Below are 18,184 nucleotides of genomic sequence, written 5' to 3' on the forward strand. Positions count from 1 at the left end.
TTACGATGTCGAAGTAGTCTACACAAGCGTTAGAAAAATCTTGACTTGAGCAAGTGGTTTAGAGGACGATCGGTTACTGTCCAACTAAATAATGAGAGATGTGTTTATATACTGTGTCTTTACCTAAGATATTTTTGGGAGTGTGTTAATGACGTCATGATACGTGTTCGGTAAGTTTTCTGTATCCGTCTGTAAATTCAAACCGTTCTTTTATCTTTTTATAAAGAGCATTCGGAGATAAGCCTCTTATTATAGAACGAAACTTCATGAAGAATTTTAACATTCATCCAATCGAAGTCATGATTATATTCGAGTCTGTGATTCGAAATTACGGAGTTGTTAGTGGTATTTCTATAAATATGTTGTTTGTGTTCGGAAACTCTGGTTTTTAGCATTCGGGATGTTTGACCAACGTATGATACGTCGCAATTATTGCAGTTGATTTTATATACTACGTTGGTTTTTGAATCCTTCAGGATAATATTTTTTTGGACTTTGATAAATTTTTTCATTTTGTTAAGGCTAACGTGATAGTTTCATATTCGTGTTTTTTATTATATTGTTGAATTTCTCGGATACAGACGGTAAATAAAGGATAGTGAAATAAACCGGATTATTCACTCTTGATCTGTTGTTGGTGCAAAATTGTTTGTGAGTCAGAGTTTTTATGCGCTAATTTATGACGTTAAAAATTAAATTAATAGGGTAGTCATTGTCCATAAGAATTCTGACGATAAGGTCTAAGTTTTTGTTATGGAATCTAGGATGTGAAAGGAAGAGAACTCTATCCACAAGTCCAATGATCGTGCCTCGTTTCTTGTGAAGCGGATGTTGTGAAAAATAGTTATTAGAAATTTAAATATACAAGTATATCGAATTTATTTATTTCAAATCTTTTTTATCTGCAATGTTTCAAATTATGTGTTAGGTTGTTGCAAATAAAATAATCGGTTTTGATTTGAATTTTTTAATTAAAATTGTATACATATATTACGTATCCATATAAATGTATATATTACAAGTTAATACAATTTAGTACAAACTTAATAGATATTTTTTTATATACTAGCCTTTATATACTTCAATACACTTTTTTTAATGTGATACAAATTTTTCAATGTTTTCTCAATAGAAATTTGGAGAACGAAGAGACAATGAATTCTTCGAAAACAGTTTTTATGTCACTTTGAAATCAATATTTAGTGGTGCATTTAATTGTATTTTCGCTGAAAGCGGAATTTATATTATGCGTTGTATGGATCGCATTAAACTCACGATCGAATTTAAACTCATACAAAAAAATTATTCAAAATTCTTTGTTTTCTATAATGTAAGAAACTCATTTTAAATACGCATATTATATAAATATAAGAAGTTATGTTTATATATTTGCATTAACTTATTAGCAGATATGTACTTTTCAAATAATATATATATGTATATATATAGAGTGTCCCGAAAATGTCGGTAAATATTTTAATGGCAGGTTCTTTAGAACATTTTAAGACGAAAAGTTTAATATAAAAATGTCGAGGCTACAATAGTTTTCAAACTGGAAGCAATTATATTTCACGAATGATAGGGCTGAGATTTCGCGCTCTCAGGTACGGCAAAATAACAAGTGATAACATAATATTCATAATATCGTGAAAAGAGCGCTATTTATAGGAGCACTTTTATCACTTGTTATTTTGCCGCACCTAAGAGCGCGAAATCTCAGCCCTATCATTCGCGAAATATAATTGCTTCCAGTTTGAAAACTATTGTAGCCTCGACATTTTTGTATTAAACTTTTTGTCTTAAAATGTTCTAAAGAACCTGCCATTAAAATATTTACCGGCATTTTCGAGACATCCTGTATATATACAAAATAAGTACTATATACAAAGAAAGAAGCTAAATTACAAATGTGAAAAGTAAATTATGAAATTACAGCTATTTTATTTGCAACAACTTAATATTTTATAAATGAGATTTTAACTAATGCAATTTAGATTTGTATTATACTCAGTTTTAATAATATCTCCGATAACCCCTGAAGATCTTTTGGATTAAATAATAACTAGATACATTGCATCTAATCATATGTGACTTGTATTTATGACTATTAATTCAAGAAGGGAAAATTGTTTCGGAGTTGTGTCCATTAATGTAACACCTCTAATGCTACAAAAAGTTAAACCACAAAGTATTGACTATAAGAAGAAAAAATATATATAAAATATATTTATACTTTTTCTGTGGGTATGCTTTTGTATCTCTGAGGGTGTGACAATTTTAGAATTTAACATATCAGAGAGTACATTCTTATTCGATAGAATGTCCCTATTTTATTAAATTTTATGTTTAATGATTATCCAATGATCTGATAATAGCCTGTGTGTGATTTTCAATAATATTAATATTCTGAAAAGTTTTTTCCATCAATTATATTCTTTAAATTGAGATTTTATTAACTCAATAAAATCAAAAGGATTCAAAAGGGCGTAAAGAGCTATAAAAATTATATGAATTTAATAATCAAAAATATTAGTTGAAAATAACCTTTAACGGTACATATCGATGTTTACAATTTTTGACATGTGTGTGGGCGGACGATTCGATCTATCTTTAAGTCGTCTTCAGCGCCTAATTTTTAACATATCGTAATTAAAAAGCCGGAAAGAGAGGATACTCTAACAACGCAAAATTAGATAAAAACTTCATAAACTACATAATGAAGTCGAATATGTGACGGTACTAATGCAATACAATCATTATAATCTATATACGGTGGCCTCACGGTTTTTTCCACGAATATTTTTATCATTTTCGGGATGTGAGTGGAGGTTTCGAATCGTAAGAAGCTTGGTATTATTTGTCTGTAACCGTACAAAAGTTATGCGCAATCACAAAGGCAGTTAAAGTGATAAGTCAACACAGAGTTGTCACAAAAATGAATTAATATAATTATATGGTTAAATAAATTAGCATTTAATGGAATGTCATGTAAAATGAGAAAACGGTTTAAGTAAATAAAGTTGTTAAACCAATAACTGAGTCAATTGTGTAAATTTATAAGTCAAATCATTAACTAACTTGAGAAACGTTAATATATAAAAAATTAGTCAAATTATAAATAAGAAAAGAACATAATAAATAAAATAAAATAAAAATAAGTTAGAGTAAAAAAATATATAAAAAATTAGTCAAATTATAAATAAGAATAAAAAATATAATAATAAATAAAATAAAATAAAAATAAGTTAGAGTAAAAATATATAACGCAGAAATGAAGTTGAAAAGTAACAGATAATATAAATTAAGAAACAATTGTATATTAAGAGGTATTAAAATACTTATAGTTGTTTACTCAGTGTAAAGGGAAAAAATTTTTGTAATGATACAGAAACGTGATAACTCACATTGCCATGTGGTGAAACTTAAAATCCATATCTGTCGCTAATCAGGGTCCTCCGCAATACTCTTTTTTGGTGACTGTTCGTCATGAAGGTGTAGTTATAAGTGAAGATAATGTTAGCAAAAATCTTTTCAAGCATGACCCCTAAATCTTAGGTAGCTTGTTCTGTATCATTACAAAAATTTTTTCCCTTTACACTGAGTAAACAACTATAAGTATTTTAACTACTCTTAATATACAATTGTTTCTTAATTTATATTATCTGTTACTTTTCAACTTCATTTCTGCGTTATGTATTTTTACTCTAACTTATTTTTATTTTATTTTATTTATTATTATGTTTTTATTCTTATTTATAATTTGACTAATTTTTTATATATTTTTTTACTCTAACTTATTTTTATTTTATTTTATTTATTATTATGTTCTTTTCTTATTTATAATTTGACTAATTTTTTATATATTAACGTTTCTCAAGTTAGTTAATGATTTGACTTATAAATTTACACAATTGACTCAGTTATTGATTTAACAACTTTATTTACTTAACATGATAAGTTATATTCGGCGATGTGAGCCCATGCGCGGATGTTGATGCGTAAAGAAACTGCGTAAAGAAATTAATTCTTTTCACAAAAGAATTTTTAATTAATACCCAGAGCACATATTTTCTAGATTCTCATTTTTGAGACCCCTAAAAAACCCGCTCTATAACCCCCCAAAGAGATGTAGACGAGAAAAAATATCGGGGCGAAGTCGCTGAATCGGGAATTGAACCCGAGTCTTTCGCTTGCCGGGCGACTGCTCTTACTACTGAGCTATTCAGCCCCACACCGATACTTCACTCGTCTATTTGTTTATATAAACCTCCTGATAGATAAATCGAAGAACGCGATTTTTCAGCCCCGCGACTTCGCCCCGATATTTTTTCTCGTCTACATCTCTTTGGGGGGTTATAGAGCGGGTTTTTTAGGGGTCTCAAAAATGAGAATCTAGAAAATATGTGCTCTGGGTATTAATTAAAAATTCTTTCGTGAAAAGAATTAATTTCTTTACGCAGTTTCTTTACGCATCAACATCCGCGCATGGGCTCACATCGCCGAATATAACTTATCATGTTTGTAAATATTGGAGCCGAATATAATTTCAAATCATTTTGAAATCACGCGGGGCTGAAAAATCGCGTTCTTCGATTTATCTATCAGGAGGTTTATATAAACAAATAGACGAGTGAAGTATCGGTGTGGGGCTGAATAGCTCAGTGGTAAGAGCAGTCGCCCGGCAAGCGAAAGACTCGGGTTCAATTCCCGATTCAGCGACTTCGCCCCGATATTTTTTCTCGTCTACATCTCTTTGGGGGGTTATAGAGCGGGTTTTTTAGGGGTCTCAAAAATGAGAATCTAGAAAATATGTGCTCTGGGTATTAATTAAAAATTCTTTTGTGAAAAGAATTAATTTCTTTACGCAGTTTCTTTACGCATCAACATCCGCGCATGGGCTCACATCGCCGAATATAACTTATCATGTTTGTAAATATTGGAGCCGAATATAATTTCAAATCATTTATTTACTTAAACCGTTTTCTCATTTTACATGACATTCCATTAAATGCTAATTTATTTAACCATATAATTATATTAGTTCATTTTTGTGACAACTCTGTGTTGACTTATCACTTTAACTGCCTTTGTGATTGCGCATAACTTTTGTACGGTTACAGACAAATAATATCAAGCTTACCTACGATTCAAAACCTCCCACTCACATCCCGAAGATGATAAAAATATTCATGGAACCGTGAGGCCATCGTATATAGATTATAATGATTGTATTGCGTTAGTACCGTCACATATTCGACTTTATTATGTAGTTTATGAAGTTTTTATCTAATTTTGCGTTGTTAGAGTTCTCTCTTTCCGGTTTTTTAATTACGATATGTTAGAAATTAGGCGCTGATGACGACTTAAAGATAGATCGAAACGTCCGCCCACACACACATCAAAAATTGTAAACATCGATATGTACCGTTAAAGGTTATTTTCAACTAATATTTTTGATTATTAAATTCATATAATTTTTATAGCTCTTTACGCCTTTTTGAACCCTTTTCATTTTATTCAATGATAGAGAACTTTTCTACTTGATTATTTATTATTATTTCAGTGAAACTGTAATTATTGTATTTTTTATTTTTTCATGATTTCATTATTTGATTGTTCCGCATTTTTATTGATAGAATTTTTATAAATTTCCTGTCAAAATAATATTTAGAGTTTTTATTAATATTGTATTTTTTATTTGTTTAGAAAAAATCAATAGATGTTTAAGTTCTTTGATTATCTCCATTACTCTTACCACATTTATTTCGCATCTTGCCGCAATTTTTTTTCTTAAGCTTATCAAGTTTGTTGGGAGGTTGTAAAGCATATTATAAAAATAACACTGTTTATGAAAGATCTGCTTATAGCGAGTTTTTTTTTAATTTTATATCATTAATAGATAATCGACATGATAAGTTTAAAAAGAAAAAATCGTAAAATTTATAGGCTGTAATACTAATTAAGTAAGTATTAACCATTTAGAACTGTCAATAAAAATATATTATTCTGTATTCGAATAAATAAAGCTCCAATATTTACAAACATGCAACTATTAACTGAGCAATGAGAGCCATACGCGGATTAATGCGTAAATTTCTTTAGAAATTAATTCTTTCAGCGAAATTTGAATCGTGCACAGGGCACATATTTTACTTGGTGTATTATACCAAAAAATAGATTCTCATTTTTGAGAATTCTATAACTCCTCTTTACTCTCCTAAAAAGAAAATCGCGTTTCCGTGATTGATATTTAGATTTATAAACAAATAAATGAGAGAGATATTGGTGTGGGGCTGAATAGCTCAGTAGTAAGAGCAGTCGTCCGGCAATCGAAAGACTCAGGTTCGATTCTCGATTCAGCAACTTTGCCCCGATATTTTTTTTCGCCTACATCTCTTTAGGAGAGTAAAGAGGGATTATAGAATTCTCAAAAATGAGAATCTATTTCTTAGTATAATACACCAAGTAAAATATGTATGCCCTGTTCAATTTTCGCGGTAAGAATTAATTTCTAAATAAATTCACGCATTAATATCCGCGTATGGCTCTCATTGCTCAGTTAATAGTTACGTGTTTATATTATTCTGTGTTTAATAAAGAATTATAATTTATTGTTTACAGTGAGGGCGCTGGGCGTAGCGGCGACGAAATGAAGCATGCAGCATGCGTGGTAGCGGTGTCACGGCTGCGCGGTCTTGCCTTCAACCCTTGGTGTCCGCCAGCCGCTATCTCGCCGTACATGCCCTTCCCGGTGATCCTTTTTACTTCATCGTCGAGGTAAGATAAGTTTTACTTACGAACAATTATCAAAAATATTATTTAAATGAATTGATGTTTATATAATGAAAAATATGAACTAAGTTCCTTGAATGAGTCAAAGAAACTATACAGGACTCTTCGATTTGGATTGTTCTCCTGTATCTCATGGTATGCTTCATATACGTTTAATACGATACACTGTGTATAATGGTTAGAGTGGATGTTGTTGTATATATTACCTTTGTATAAAATACCTTTTTCTTAGTGTCAAGAATCCAAAAACATAATTTGAAAAAAAAGTCCACCGACTTTAAAGTTTTTAAGTTAAAAGACTTACAGGTGATCCAATTCTGGCTTTCCGAGATGATATCAAAAAATCTATCACACTATTTTAAAAATCTTCATTTAATAATAAAAAAATTTTACATTATTAAGATCTACAAAGTAATATAAAAGTTATTTAAAAAAATGATTCTTAAATTTAAACTTTAGTGATAAATATCTCGGTAGAAATGCATTATAGAAAAAAATTTTATAGAAACTTATAGGGTTATTTTTAGCTACTCTACATTCCCACCAGAGTTGGCCCACCTTCACCAGGATACTCTGTATTGTATATGTATATATGTATATTATACATATTGTATTATATATTTGTGTATACATTTACAAAATAAATGGCGTACGCGCTTATAATATTCTAGTATATATAAATAACGCATTTATATTTAAAAGATTCTAATAGATAGATTATAATAAATACATATATAAATACATATATAAATAAAATATATGTATAAGAAGTGCATCATGTTTGGAAATACTAGTTTTATTTTATAGTCCTAAAATCTTTGAAGTAATAAAATCTTTTAAATAATAAAACAAGGAAATATGTAGTAGAGGGCATTGCGGAGATGGCACTGGCCCAGGCACGTTGTAGCAATCATTTATCTAGGAGCGATTGTCGTACTTTGTGTAAGGCATTCACAACATCTTTCAGTTTGAAAAATGAGTGTAAATATTTTTACAGATTCAAAAAATATGTGAGACACAAGTGGCTGAATCAGGAATCAAACCCGACATTTTTTGCTTTTCGGTCAACTTTTCCAGTCAATCTTTCCTGCTCATCTAAGCTACTCAAATCTTCTACCTAATGCTATTTTACGCAGTAAAAAATTAAAGTAATACGATAATATGTCACTTTGCATACTGAGTGGTTCTTGCTATTATTTGAATTTATTTTGCAAGCAACAAATTTAAAACTTGAATAGTTTGAGAGTAATAAATATATATTATTGAGATATACGCTCTGTCGATATCTTATTTGTCTCTGTTTATATGTACTTTCTAGATGTTCGTTAGTCTGTGATACAGATGGCGTGTAGTATGTCACAAACACTACAGGATGATGTCTCTCTAATAGATGAGACATAACTCGTAGATATAATATATCGCCGTTAGAATCGCGTGGCTGCAAGAATAATCTCTTTATTTATATATCCTTCGTCATTTTCTTATAATAAAAGGTGTACTGTGTAAATTAAAAAACTGCTAGCTACCTCATTGAAAAACCTTCCAACATATATTTATTGTTATATTATATAAAGTACATTTTTGTTGTTACATATATATTGTTCCGCTAACTTAATCTTTCTTTAGCGGGACATCATTTTTTAAAGAAACTTTTTAAAGAAACAGAACAACAAATTTTTTTGGCAACTTTTTAGTAACAAATGAGCAACAAACAAAAATATTAATTTGAATTCTATTTATTTTGTTCCGCGGACTTATAAGACGTGGTTGTAACTCATACTCCCAGAATGGCAAAACAAATTTGTGCTCTATAATGAAATTCAAAACACTCTTTTGATAAACAAAGAATAAATATGCATAAAAGGTTACACCTCACGGATTTTATCGTTACTTAAATATATTGTAGGGGGGGGGGGTGTTCTGAGTAATTATCCGCAAGAACTAAGTGGAGGACGGCATTGGTTTAGGAGATATAACAAAATAAAATTTCATATTTTTCATGCTGTTCCTTCGGTTTTATAAACTGATATTACCAACAGTGAGGTTTGTTTACGTCCTACCGAGGAGTTGGTTACCGAGGTAATTTTTGTACAAGGACTAGGTAATTCAGCGGCAATCCAAACAAAATTTTGGGTAATCCAAGGTAATTTTTTGTAAATTAAAATAATCTTTAGCGTTCTCAGGTAATCTTGGGTAATCTAATAGGAAATCCTAAGTAATCTAAGAGTGATATCAAATAATTTGTAGATAATTCTAAGTATTCTTAAAGTAGCCTCAGATAATCTTAGATAATCTAAGGTAATCTTTGATTTTGAAGTTAGTGAACGTCATTGACGAGTATGTTGTACTTTTCTACAATAATATATATTTTCAATTGATTTTTGGAGTTGACGTAAAAAAATTTTTTATTACAATCTAGGAATTGTCATCGTTAGGTTTTCGTGATATCACATCTTGTAATGCTTTCTCTCTCAGGCTGCGAATACACGAGCGTTTAAAAATTACGAAATGCATTTTTATCTACAACTTTTGGTAAGCTATCGTCATTTAATGGTAAAATAAAAACTACATTACAATTTTTATATATTGAATATTCGAATACACCGGCAATTTCAGTCGCATCTTTGCTAATAATAAGCCAAACTAATTTAGGCAAATTTATTTGCGTTAAAAAGTCGCTTAGTTCTTGTTAAAAAAAGAAAATAATAATATCTTTTGCTGCTGAAAATAAAAAGGTTATCGTTATGATAAATAAAACACATTAAAGTAATAAAGTGAATATATATTATAAACAAATTAACTTTTATATTATTATGAATATCAAATAACAAGAAAAACAAAAATTATTAGAATACACTCGTTAATGTTATTACAATAAACATATCAAAAATAAAAAAAAGTATGAATTGTAACGAAAAAAAGATAAATATATTATTTAGGATAATCCAGTACTATCCTTGTATAATGTTATAGAGAAAAGAATCGGATATTTTTTATATTCGTCCCAAAGGCAGCATTTTCTTTTTTATTTACTCTTAAGCTCGTCCCAATGGCGATATTTTTAGTTTCTCACCAATAGCGATTAGATTATATTTTCTATATCTTCGGATCGTCTCGATGTCGTTGTGCACAATTTCTATTTCTATTTCCGACAACAAAATGCAGTGGGACTTTGATCCGAGATGAATCTCTCACTAAGTAGAAACACAACTAATATGTTAAGAATTTGGACCCAATGTCCTCTTTATCGCTTTATCACAGTAAAATAAAGAGCTTAAAATCTTCCTTTTCCTCTACACAAGCGGGCGCTCGCGAAACTACTGCAACAATCGTCTCTACAACAACGCGCGGGCGTTACTCTCCAAGTTCTCTACAACAGCGCACAAGCATTACTCTCCAAGTTCCTTTTTTTTACTAAATACGCATATTAGAGCGCCAGTTTTTTTAAACAGATATTTAAAACGAAATTTATCTTTCCGAAGTAAATAATGGTTTGAATTTATTTCCCTGCTGATAGTCAATATAAATAGAATAATGCTACTCAAATTGGCGTGTAAAATTTCGTAAGTCAGACGTCCACCTATTATTTAAAATATAATGCAAAAAGAACTAAAAATACAAGTATATAAGAATTGCGAAATGCATTTTTATCTACAATGAAAAGATATGTGCAAAATCTCTTAAAAGATTCTTCATTGATTATTCTTCGATTTTGGAATTGTTATAAATTGTTTCAAAAAACCGTCAATATTATTTAAAATCAAAACAAATTTTTTTTTAAGTTGTCGAGGTTTCTCGGCATGCTGAAAAACGCTTTCTTCAAAATACCATTTTCTTATACTATTTTTGAAATTTTATTAACAAAGAAAAAATATTGAATAATGAACATTTGATTTGGAGATATTATCTGTAATTTTCTTTTTAATCGATTTTATCGACTGTATTTTTCACTAGATGATTTTTTTAGAGCTGTAATTTTAATACTGCATATTATCTTATTTTTTCCAGTACTATTTACTAAAAAATTTGACAACCCAATATCCGAAATCGAGTAGAAATTATTTTCTTCTACAATCTCCGAAAGACCTCCAAATCTTCGAGATTGTTTTCTCGATTTCTTCGGTGTCTTCGATTGGAATTATTACTAAAATTTTTAAAGATGATCCTCGTTCTGATTTTTTATTTTGAGTAATATTCAAATCTTCACACAAATTTTTACTAGTATCAGTTTTTGAAAAATAGAACGTTAGTAAGGATGATTTTTTAACAGAAGTCTGAGATGTTACCGAAGTGTCGTTTTGAGTATGGCTTAAATGTTTAAAAAAATATTTGTAAAAATTACTTACCATCCATCTTGTACTTCTATTATTTTCGTTTTTATTGCACTTGATTAGTTTTATAAATGTAATGCAAAGAAAACAACTAACCGTAGCAAAAATAAGTTTTTATTCCCAACTTCAATTTTAATACAAATCTTATCTTAGATTTGATTTAATTTTAATATTTTTTGCTTTTTCCAATAAATCATCATTTTTATTCGTTTTGTATCTGATACCTTACTTATTTTTTGCTCTTCTATTTAGTCCAGTATAAATTTTTTAATTTTTTTTATTTCTGAATGTAAATCTATTGTCTTGATCTGTATAATTAAATCAGAGTTTTCCTCAGATAAATTGTCTTGTTTTTTTCTTTTATAGCAAAATTTCTTTTTATCACCGACATTTTTATAATTATTATATTTTTTATAATTATTATATTTATATTATTATTATATTCTCCTATTATTTTAAACATTTCAGATTTTTTGGAAAACAATGGACAATAATACTTCGCATAGTCTTTTTTATCCACTAAAAAATAAAGTTGCTCTCTTGCAAAGTTTTCTATTTCTTTAATGTCTTTTTCCTGAATCGAAAGAAAGAACACTTTCACTATAATATCTTGTTTCTTTTAACAGTTTGATTAAATAAATCTTGGCAAAATTTTTAATTTATTGTTAAAATTCATCAATGCTGTATTTTCCGTGTTGATTTTAGCTGATAGTTCTCTCAACCGTCCGCAATCTTAATCAATCGACTTGCGCTAAGAATACAAAATCGGACTGTACTCCACACGCGTTTGGTTGTTTAGCGCATATGTATACCCGCCACCTTGAAAATCTAAAATCTATGTTCTCAAAGATATCTATTGTATCATAATGGTTTATAAAAATACTCTAGAATGATCTAAAGAAATAATACTTTATGTACTCGTATAAGGTAATTTTAGATGAGCAAAATAAATTTGGAAAAATCTCAGATAATCTCAGAAAATATGATGTAATTTTAAATATTCTAAGGTAATTTTGGGTAATATTAGGTACTATTAGGTAGTATTTAATAATTTGGAATAATTTGAGGTATTATTAGATAATCTTAAATAATCCAAGGTTTTTTAAAGGTAATCCGTATCAAAGGTAACTTTGTACACTATAACCGCTAATAACCAACCCCTCGCGTTCTACTAATGTATGCGACACATTAAGGCAACGTATTACTGCAAATTTATTTATTTAACATGCGATTTTCTATTGAATGAATCACTTAATATTAATTTTTATTAATGATATATATTTGCAATATTTTTATAACATACACACACACACACACACACACACACGGGGAAGTGCAAGGGGGGCCTTCGGCCCCCCTTCCCGCACCCACCCCGTCCACCTTGCTTCGCATATACGTTGCAAGACAAAACAAAGTTCACATGGGTTTGCAACTTTCCACGCGAAGCAAGGTGGAAGGGGTGGGTGTAAGAAGGGGGCCGAAAGCCTCTCTTGCACCCCCCCCCCGTGTGTGTGTGTTATGAAAATATTTAAAATATATATTATTAATAAACATTAATATCAAGTAATTCATACAACAGTATAGATATCCCTCAAATAATGTAAACAAAAACTTTTTCCGTGTCGCACACATTAATAGGACGTAACCAAACCTTACTGGCATTATCAGTTTATAAAACCGAAAGAACAGCATGAAAAATATAAAATTTCATTTTGTTATATCTCCTAAACCAATGCCGTCCCCCACTTAATTCTTGCGGGGAATTACTCAGAACAACTCCCCAAACAATATATGTAAGTACCAAGAAAATCGGAGAGGTGTAACCTATGCATACATATTTACTAAATAAAGGAATAGTTTATTATAAAAGAATAGAAACCTAACATATTTTTATTTTTTAAGAAATTTTATTTTTTTAAGAAATAAAAAATTTTAACTAATACTTAAGGGTCTAAATGATTAAAATTCGAAGGTGTGTGCGTGTGCGTGTGCGTGTGTGCGCGCGTTTATGTATGTGTGTGTGATTATGAAAATATTGAAAATATATATCAAGATAAAGCAACAAATACAATAATTATGGCATTTAAAAATGAAACAGTTTTTGTTTATAACTTTCTAACAAACAACGAGCGACGGCTAAGATTTTTTGAACGTTACTCAGAACAATGACCTTGACAATATATATCAAGGTCATTAACTTCTGAAAGGGTTGACCTTATATGAATATTTCCCACTTTTTTTGTGAATAATTTTGTAATGAACAACGAGCGACAGTTAAAACCTTTTGGATGTTACACAGGGTCATGACCTTGATAACATATGTCAAGGTCAACGCGATTGGAGCTGGCTTCATTATTCTAAATATTTACCCTTAATTTAATAATAGAATTTAAAAATTAGAACAAAAAATTTTAAATATAATTTAAAACTTAATAAAGAGAATAACTGAAAGTATAACGTATAATAAGCGACATATTGCATATATGCATATAAATAAAAAAATATTGTTATATGTAAGTGTAAACGTAATATATAATAAATTATTGATTTTTAAATAGTATGAGTTTAGTGTATGTTGATTTTATCCTAATAACTTTATTATTTTTAGATGATGCTTCATGATGAAGACGAATCATAAAATATTTTTAAGAATTATTCTTAGCAATTGAGTTCTGTGATCAGTAAAAGGACTTTGTTCAAATAAATGAGCATTATTGTCGAAAATATTTGAAGGAATAGCAGACATTGCTTTTACAAGTAATTTAAGAATAATATTCTTTCCATTGAACACAAGTTATGTGTTTTAAAAACTTTTTCAGCAATAAGACAATGTTGTTTTTTTTTTTTTTTTTTTTTGTTACATGTGGAAAGATATGTTTTCTTCGTTGTTACTTTCTTTCCAATAACCACATGCACTGCATGGCTTAATTTTTTGATTTTTTAAATATTATAAAATAATATATGTCTATGATATCCACGATTTCCGATGATATTCATAGATTAAACCGGCCATTACCGTTGTTAAGGTACACAAACTAATCTTTAACGCGCAGAAAAGAATAGAGATTCTATGTTTTGCCTCTCTCTCCGTTCTGTCAAGCCTAACGTATAACATAAGGAACTATACGGCATGCTGGGTCTAGCTATATATGTCTATGGTTTTGCCCACGTTCAGAATGACCACGAAAAATATTGCACTAAGTTTGATTTGCCCACGTTAAAAATAGACACGCTCGAAATGGCCATGTTCGAAATGGCCACGTTCGGAATGGCCACGGTCGGAATGGCCACGTTGCACATTGACGTAAAAGTGCGCGAAATTATAAATGTGGTGTAAGAGACATGGGTTGAATTAAGATTTTACATTGAGACTTCCGCACAGTACTGTCAGTTTTGGTAATTTCCACACTCTCAAGTTTTGTTATTATTTGTATTTATGTAGGAGAGCATGGAAGACGAAGCAAAGCCCCGTCTCCGTGTACACTCTCACTTAAGTTTTCTTTTCCAGCATGTTATATATGTACATACTAGAAAGTACATCAAATCGCATGATCGTGAACGTTATACAATATTTTACGTTGGCAAAACGAATGTGGCCATTCCAAACATGGGTAAAATGAACGTGGGTAAAACGAACGTGGCCGTTTCAAACGTGGGCAAAATAAACTTCATGCGGTATTTCTCGTGTCCATTCCGAACGTGGTCATTTCGAACGTGGCCATGCCAAACGTGGCCATTTCGAACGTGTCCATTTTGAACGTGGGCAAATCGAACTTCGTACAATATTTTTCGTGGTTATTCCGAAACGTGGGGAAAACGAACTTCATGCGGTATTTCTTGTGTCCATTCTGAACGTGGCCATTTCGAACGTTGTCAAATTTAACAGTGGCCATTCCGAACATGGGTAATTTGGACGCTCCCGATTTAATACTTACCAAAAAAGTTTTGATTTTCAAACTTGCTCGCTACAGCCATAGTAAAATATTGACAGTCTTGGCGGCATTTTTAAATATTTTGTTATATGAATTTTTAGCTAATTCATATAATTGTTGATATTGATATTATAAAAACATCAATTTTTCATGATATTCTAAATTATCAACAGTCCAAACATGCTACACTTCCTTCCATCAAAATTTGTAAGAAATTTCAAAATTTTTTCATATTAATGAAAACGAAAGCAAAGAAGAATAAAAAATGATAGACATGACTATAAACATAACAGAAAATTGTTACTGAAAGAGTTAATTACAGTTGTAATTGCGAAAGCATTTTTTGAGTGCATTTAGTAATTAATTATCAAAGTTCTAATGTTTTAATAAGTGTGTTTTGTTATTTTAGGCTAAATCGAGAGTGAAGGAAGTTTATACGCAAACATGCACGCTTCTCAGCCAACAGGGCATGCAAGATTGTGAACTTTTTGGCCTAGCAATATTGTCTGGTGAGTTGTATTCATCTTATATATATGTATATAGATAATATATATATATATATGTATAGAATCACTTCAGGTCCGTATAATAAATTTTCGGAAGAAGTTGTAGTCTCTAAAAAATCAATTTAATGCTACCGACGAAGTATTCTTTCCTGCGTGCAGTTGCTGTACTTGCACTATACTTGCTCCTAACGATCGAGCGCGGAGCATACTTTGAATGCTTGTAACTCTGTCAATTTTATTCGGATTAACTTGAAACTTACAGGGAATATTCTCCAGATGTTATACTTACAGAAAATGTTAAAACCTAAAAATGGATTTTTTCAAAATTGCTGACTGAGCATGATCTTAATGATTTGTATCAACAAATAAGAGATAATATTTGATTAATGAATTTTATTTAATTGCTTAATTTTTATGGTTATCAAGTTTTGTTTCAAATAAAAATTATATATGCAGGATTTGTTTATAGAATAATATTGAATAGATTTTGTCCTTCAGAAGTTGCAGAAAAACTATAGCCATAATAAAGGAATGTGGGTTAAACAAACTAACTTCTGAACAAATATATTCTATAAATGTTTTTACATACAATTCTTGTTGTTTCTCAACGGATCAAGTTTTTTTCTAAAGTTGCACGTATTAATAGAGTTATCTTGAACACAAATAATATATGCATTATGATGATTTATTGATAAATAAATGTTATTTTAATAAAAAGTAATGAGATGATTATATAATACAACTATTCAGTAATACTATACAGAAGAAAAACATATAATTTTACTTTCTAATAAACTTTCTAATAAATTTTCTGCAGTATTTAAATTAACTTAATAATTTTGAACTCTATATACATATAGCAAAGTAACTTTAACTTTGCCTCTGTGTGTATGATCATTGCAAAATATCTTTATCTTAAATATTTCGTTACATATTTATTATTTTAAATAATATAATTTATAAATTCTATATTTAAAATATATTTAAAATAATTTTCTTAAGATATTACACTAAAAAAAAGATTATATTCCTAAATACTTACTTTAAAAAAAATATATAAAAAAGACGCCAAGTTTATTATGCGCCAATTGTTGAAACCTATTATTACAAAAAATAATGTTATTGTATAAAAAATAGATTTTTATTATAGAAAATGATTTCTATAAAAATAATGATATCAATAAAGTGCGCCAATTGAAATAAAACAAATTTACAACAAAATAAAGTATAAAAACTTAGCGTGTCCGAATTGTATTAAAATATATTATTTGTTGCTGTAAATTTATTTTATTTCAATTGTATTGTTTAATATTTTATATTATGTAAAAATTATTTACACATAACAAAAATATTATTATGTTAAATATTTAAATTTATATAAAATTTTATAAAGTTTAATAAAGTTTTATAAAAAAAATACATTATTTATCAAGAAAAGATATACGTATAATGATTTACGAGTCTATTAAAATTTATTATTACAATTTATAAGTATATACATTTATATATTATCTATATATACCTTTTAGCATTCATATGTATACATTACATCATATACATTATATACAGGGTGGGCCAAATAACCTGTTACAAACTATTTTCTCTGAAACTATTGGAGATATGAAATTAAATTTTTTTTTACAATAAATGGTATACAGGGGTCGACTGCTGGTGTATCAACAATTTTTATGAAAGCTCTTAGAGAGGGCAAAAAAAAAGAACCTTTCATTTTTTAAATGGAAACGGGGTACAATTTTTTTGTATATTTGGATAGCCTTATTAAAATTAACATTTACTTGAAACATTTTTTTTTATATTGCATTGTTAAAGAGTTATGAAAAAATTCAATTTGATTTTCTGAATACATAGAGACATTCTAAATTACTTCAACCTTGAGTTTTCCATAAAAATTTTTTACATGCCAAGTAGTCAGTGTGCTGTTAATTGTAAAAAATTCAAGTTTATATCTCCAATAGTTTCGGAGAAAATAGCTTTGTAACAGGTTATTTGGCCCATCCTATATAATCAACATATCAGATAATACAAAATTGGGTAAATATTTACATAAGGTCACCCCTTTCAGAAGTCAATGATTTTGACATATGTTGTCAAGGTCACTGTCCTGAGTAACGCTTAAAAGGTTTTAGCCGTCGCTCGTTGTTTACTAAAAAGTTATAAAAATTTTTTTAAATTGACATTTTTTGCAATTATTTTATTAAATACTGAAAATTTAAAAAAATGTTTCAAATAAAAGTTGTAGGTCTCTTCAAAATACACATTTTATATCCTATCCATTTTTATTATACGAGTGATAGTTTTCGAGAAAAACAACGATAAAGACTCTAAACCTTATACAATATTAATTACAACATAATATATAATATAGTCCCACTGCATCCGCGCATACACTTTCTACACATATACTTTCTTGGAAGCTCCACTTCCAAACAAAATAACCTAACCCAACCCATTTGTTGTGTGGATAGAAAAGTGTATGCGCGGATACAGTGGGACTATATTATATATGGTATTATAATTAATATTGTATGAGGTTTATAGTCTTTATCGTTATTTTTTTCGAAAACTATCACTCGTATAATAAAAATGGATAGGATATAAGAGA

At 29.2% G+C, this 18,184-nt stretch overlaps 1 protein-coding gene and 1 non-coding gene across 7 annotated transcripts in view; both read left to right on the forward strand.

Annotated features, from left to right (window-relative positions):
• Positions 1-18,184, forward strand: part of LOC140672277 (protein expanded) — a 119,231-nt gene that overhangs the window by 60,627 nt on the left and 40,420 nt on the right. For all 6 annotated transcript variants that reach the window (XM_072904277.1, XM_072904275.1, XM_072904278.1 and 3 more), the window contains 2 exons: positions 6,622-6,777; positions 15,465-15,564. In XM_072904277.1, coding sequence (XP_072760378.1) covers positions 6,664-6,777; positions 15,465-15,564 — 214 coding nt within the window. In that variant the 5' untranslated portion in view covers positions 6,622-6,663. The remainder of the gene's footprint in view (positions 1-6,621; positions 6,778-15,464; positions 15,565-18,184) is intronic.
• On the forward strand, positions 4,648-4,719 carry Trnaa-ggc (transfer RNA alanine (anticodon GGC)). Its single transcript has one exon. It is a non-coding gene; the product is annotated as a tRNA-Ala (tRNA).

The sequence above is a fragment of the Anoplolepis gracilipes genome, chromosome 13, assembly GCF_047496725.1.
Source record: "Anoplolepis gracilipes chromosome 13, ASM4749672v1, whole genome shotgun sequence".
Lineage (NCBI taxonomy): Eukaryota > Metazoa > Arthropoda > Insecta > Hymenoptera > Formicidae > Anoplolepis > Anoplolepis gracilipes.